At 48.5% G+C, this 5,000-nt stretch overlaps 4 protein-coding genes across 4 annotated transcripts in view; all 4 read right to left on the reverse strand.

Moving 5' to 3' along the window:
- Window positions 1-88: 88 nt before the first annotated feature.
- On the reverse strand, window positions 89-400 carry LOC311126819 (histone H4; the record flags this gene model as incomplete). The annotated part of the gene is made up of 1 exon (XM_084200799.1): window positions 89-400. The coding sequence occupies one exon, from the start codon at window positions 398-400 to the stop codon at window positions 89-91; it is 312 nt and encodes a 103-aa protein (XP_084056925.1).
- Window positions 401-3,016: 2,616 nt separating this feature from the next.
- Window positions 3,017-3,427, reverse strand: LOC311126813 (histone H3.2; the record flags this gene model as incomplete). Its single annotated transcript, XM_084200794.1, has 1 exon — window positions 3,017-3,427. The coding sequence occupies one exon, from the start codon at window positions 3,425-3,427 to the stop codon at window positions 3,017-3,019; it is 411 nt and encodes a 136-aa protein (XP_084056920.1).
- A 478-nt stretch (window positions 3,428-3,905) lies between these two features.
- On the reverse strand, window positions 3,906-4,292 carry LOC311126814 (histone H2A; the record flags this gene model as incomplete). Its single annotated transcript, XM_084200795.1, has 1 exon — window positions 3,906-4,292. One exon carries the CDS (start codon window positions 4,290-4,292, stop codon window positions 3,906-3,908), a length of 387 nt encoding a protein of 128 aa, XP_084056921.1.
- Window positions 4,293-4,977: 685 nt separating this feature from the next.
- Window positions 4,978-5,000, reverse strand: part of LOC311126812 (histone H1-like) — a gene marked incomplete at both ends in the record, with an annotated part of 624 nt that continues 601 nt past the window's right edge. The window contains one exon of the mRNA XM_084200793.1: window positions 4,978-5,000. This exon is cut by the window's right edge and continues 601 nt beyond it. Within this exon, the coding sequence (XP_084056919.1) occupies window positions 4,978-5,000 (23 nt within the window).

A 5,000-nucleotide genomic window follows, 5' to 3' on the forward strand; every position in this document is an offset into this window, starting at 1 on the left:
GAATGGGCCCATTTTAAGCGGATGTGGGTGGCTCTTAAAAGAGCCTTTGGGTTCGAGTCGGGGTGTTGAGGTTCCGAAGAGAGTGGGTTTAACCGCCGAAACCGTACAGGGTGCGTCCCTGACGTTTCAGAGCGTAGACCACGTCCATGGCGGTAACGGTCTTCCTCTTGGCGTGCTCGGTGTAGGTGACTGCGTCACGGATCACGTTCTCCAGGAACACCTTCAGGACACCGCGGGTCTCCTCGTAGATCAGACCGGAAATACGCTTCACGCCGCCGCGGCGAGCCAGACGGCGGATAGCGGGTTTGGTGATTCCCTGGATGTTATCGCGGAGAACTTTGCGGTGACGCTTGGCGCCTCCTTTTCCGAGTCCCTTGCCGCCTTTGCCTCTTCCGGACATGGTGTGTTCGCTAGTTGAGTTCAAGTGAATGAATGATTTCAGCGCCGGTGCGCGGTGCGCTATTATCTGCGTTTGGTCGACCTGATTGAGGCCGGCGGCACAGAAAGCGCGCCTCTGTTATATGTTCGGAGGCGTTGCAAAGGGGAGGGCGCTCGTTCTAGGGGACTAGGGAGGAGCGATTTCAAAGATGACGTGAAAGCAACTAACGTGCGCGGGAAACATACTCAAATACTGATATAGGCTATGTGGAACACAAGGCCAAACTGTGACAACTGGGAGATCAGCTAGTACACTGTGTCCCTCTCCTCATATTGTTGTTGTTGTTGTTGTTGTTGTTGTTGTTGTTGCACCTGATTCTACTCATTGAGGACTTGGTAATTTAGGTGACAGGTTGTTCAATCAGCTGTGGCTGTCCAGGCCTACAAGAAAAATGGGTCCTGTTGGGGGTAGCCTACTCTACCGCTGGAGTTGGGAAACACTGAAATGGAAGGGGGACACGCAGTGAGCAAAACTCCTAACCACATAAAAACACAGACACTTGAGATCATTAAGAGCTATAAGGAGTCCATCAACTACCTGGTCAGTCAAGTCATATAGGGGGGGATTTCATGGCCACCTGCTGGAGCAGAAGTCATGTTTGCCAACACTGGCCTTAAAATCATTAAATTTAGGAGCTATAAGGAGTCCATCAACTAACTGGTCAGTCAAGTCATATAGGGAGGGATGTCATTCATGGCCACCTGCTGGAGCACAAGTAATGTTTGCCAACACTGGCCTTAAAATCATTAGGAGCTATAAGGAATAAATCAACTCATCATTCAAGTCATATAGGGAGGGATCTTAGCACCACCTGCTGGATCAGAAGTACCCTTCACCGTAGGCACAAGAGAGCCATCATCTCTCAACCGGTGCAATTTCCATAAGTATGTGGTAATAAAACAAACAACGACAGCTCCTCATATAGGCAGTGGTTTCACACATTTTTCTCCAAGATGTTCAAACGTTCATAGATGACCAGCAGGGTCAAATAATAAGCACAGTGGTTGTAGAGGTTGCAACAGGTCAGTCAGTACATCAGGAGTAAATGTCACTTGTTGTTAGTGTTGTAGTTCCTATTTCTACGGTGTTGCCTACCTGCAGCAATCATGATTTACCTGCAGTGTTGATTGCAATTACGTAATTTGTCAACTCATAATAACAGATGTTTTGCAAACCGTTGATGTTTAAATAAATGGATTCCCGGTGTCCGGATACCTTTTCTCTTAAGGGATGTGATTGAGTGAATCCAAAGTAAGTTGGTCTAAATACATAATAGGATGAATCATTCAGGTAAAATAACACAATGTCTATTTGAGTCGAATCAACGTAATATAATCCTTTTTACGTCTCTATCATCTTTACTCAATGTATTGGACCACATCAACTCAACTTACTCAAGCTTATCTACTCATAAAAACAAGCAAAAAGATCTACTCAACAATATGACGTGTGCTTTTGTTGACTGTAATAGCTTGAGTACATTCCACAAAGTCATTTTTTACAGTGTATCTAAAGACACGTTTGTTGTGGTGATGCACTTTTTCTTTGACGTTGAACTTGCATTGAACAGACAAATCCATTTCGTTACAACCCTTTTGTAGTATGACTTAGGAATATTTGTTGATGATCCTAATGTCTATGCGTGAATAGTGATTGGTTGTTGGTGAAATATTGCTGAGAACCCATCATTTCCTGGCCTTTTTTCACTATTGAGCTATTTTGAAACATTTGTTTTGCTATTGGATTCATAATGGTGACCTGGGACAAGTAATTAGTGAAACCAGAGTTCAGCAGTTGCCATTAAAGCGATCGAACCAAGTCATCCTAATAGGCTAGTATTAGCCTAAAGCAGGGTTTCCCAAACTCGGGCCACATTTTGGGAGTTTTTGCCCTAGCACTACACAGCTGATTCAAATAATCAACTCATCATCATCAAGCTGGGAGTATTAGAATCAGTTGTGGAGTGCTAGGGCAAAACGCAAAACGCGCACCCCTTGTGGACCCCAGGACCGCGTTTGGGAAACGCTGGCCTAAAGAGCAAATGCTGAAAGGGACTCACCATGAGGTGCAGTACCCACATTTAACCACAAGATGGCCTCCGTGCTCCATTGTAAAGTTTGGGCCTCTGCATGAGTCTCTCAGCAGCACTGCAACATGGGACTTTCAAAGTAAGTTGGCATGCAATGTTTTTTCTGGACTGCATGCAAGGCTATTATTACACACAACTAATAGTGTCAATTATTCATCTGAACACAATTCTTGTTACTATTCGGCCTATATTATCACTCGTTTCTTTTTCCCCTCCTTTGTAAAGCATTTTACTGTGTTACTATATAGTTCAAAGGAAGTGGATGATGCCAGATGGTTGTGTATATACACACACACAAACATTGAAGCTAGACTTCAGGCAACTAAAAAGGTGCAATACGTAGCTTTTAGACGTGTTAGTGAACAACATACATGGTGGCTAATGTAGAGGTGCGTGTATACATGGAACAATTGTGCCTTTTTGATGGAAATATGGAGGTGGCTCTTAAAAGAGCCTTTGGGGGATATTCGAGTTCAGGTCATCCTCATTTATGCGCGCTCTCCGCGAATACGGCGGGCCAGCTGGATGTCCTTGGGCATGATGGTCACCCGCTTGGCGTGGATGGCGCACAGGTTGGTGTCCTCGAACAGGCCGACCAGGTAAGCCTCGCTAGCCTCCTGTAGGGCCATCACGGCGGAGCTCTGGAAGCGCAGGTCGGTCTTGAAGTCCTGGGCGATTTCTCGCACCAGGCGCTGGAAGGGCAGCTTGCGGATGAGTAGCTCAGTGGACTTCTGGTAACGACGGATCTCTCTCAGAGCCACGGTGCCGGGCCTGTAACGGTGAGGCTTCTTCACACCGCCGGTGGCCGGGGCACTCTTGCGAGCAGCCTTAGTGGCGAGCTGCTTCCTGGGGGCTTTGCCACCGGTGGATTTGCGAGCGGTTTGCTTGGTTCTGGCCATGGCGCTGCTCTGACAGTCGGGAGTATAGCCTCGAAATGCCTATGTGAAGTTTATAAAGCCGGCAGTGGCGCCTGCTGATTGGACACCATCTCCCCACCACCCCGATTGGCCCGTTTCGCAGGCCTCCTCCGTTGGCCATTGGACGGGAGGCCCGGCCTCTCCAAAACTCAAACTCCCGGTGCGCGCGCAATAGGACGCCGCCGGCCCTTTACGCGCAATAATAGTCGCCAAAGTCAAGAGTGACAGCTTATAGGCACGTATCATCTAATGCTAGCCTGCTATGGCAAATGAGGCCAAGTAGGTGTTGTTGTTCATGCAAGGCCTCATGTGGGCACAGAATGTCGAAATAGTTGTGTATACACCCACTCAATGTATTGCGGTCATAGAAAGGTACTTTGCGCTTTTGGAGAGCTAGGTGGTTGGCTCTTAAAAGAGCCTTTGGGGGTTGAGTAGTCAAGTTGAAGTCGCAGTAGCGAATTTACTTGGCTTTGACTGCCTTCTCGGTCTTCTTGGGGAGTAGGACTGCCTGGATGTTGGGCAGCACACCACCCTGAGCGATGGTCACACCGCCGAGCAGTTTGTTCAGCTCCTCGTCGTTACGGACGGCCAGTTGCAGGTGACGGGGGATGATACGAGTCTTCTTGTTGTCACGGGCAGCGTTGCCGGCCAACTCCAGGATCTCAGCAGTCAGGTACTCGAGTACGGCGGCCAGGTAGACTGGTGCGCCAGCGCCCACACGCTCGGCGTAGTTGCCTTTGCGCAGCAGCCTGTGCACACGGCCCACGGGGAACTGGAGGCCAGCACGGGATGAACGGGTCTTTGCCTTCGCCCTGGCCTTGCCTCCGGTTTTGCCTCTTCCGCTCATATTGGTAGCTTGAGAAAGTCACAGAAAGTCTGAATGAGCCGCTCGCCACTTCGAGAGCCGTACATATACCTCGCCACAAGAGGCAACGATTGGCCACCGGGCCGGTGTGGCCTTATCCAATTGGAGCGAGGGACAGACAGATGGACAGACAGACAGCCCTAAGCCGGTTCCCACCCACAGGCAGCGAGTGAGAGGCTACTTTGTTTCCCTCCGACTTTGTTACTTTGTGTCATTTCGCGTGAGCGCCAAAATGTCCGAAATGACATCCACACATTATTTCTCTCCAAATGGGAAACAAACAGCTGGTGAGGGTGCACTCTTGAGTTTGAAATCGAAGCCACTATAGTATTGTTATTGTTATTACATGGCACTTGTAACACATCACAGCAGCCTGCCTCTGAACGGGAATAGCCCAGTGGCTCATATATAAAAATGGCTGGTGAGGGTGCACTCGTGAGGTCGAATTTCTGAGCCATTTTGGCCCTCTATTATATGCCTCTCCCTTCGCACACACCCAGAGTGGGACAATGTTGTGTGCGTAAAAGTAGCCTAGTGTGCGTAATTTCTTTTCCACGACAGGTAGTACATGGAAATCAATGCGCTTTCTATGGAAAGAGGTGGGTGGCTCTTAAAAGAGCCTTTTGTGGTACAACATGTATCGAGTAGAACACTGTTTGTAATAGGTTTACTTCTTCTTGGGGGCTGCCT

The sequence above is a fragment of the Coregonus lavaretus genome (genome assembly GCF_964263955.1).
Source record: "Coregonus lavaretus genome assembly, contig: HAP1_SCAFFOLD_979, whole genome shotgun sequence".
Taxonomy (NCBI): domain Eukaryota; kingdom Metazoa; phylum Chordata; class Actinopteri; order Salmoniformes; family Salmonidae; genus Coregonus; species Coregonus lavaretus.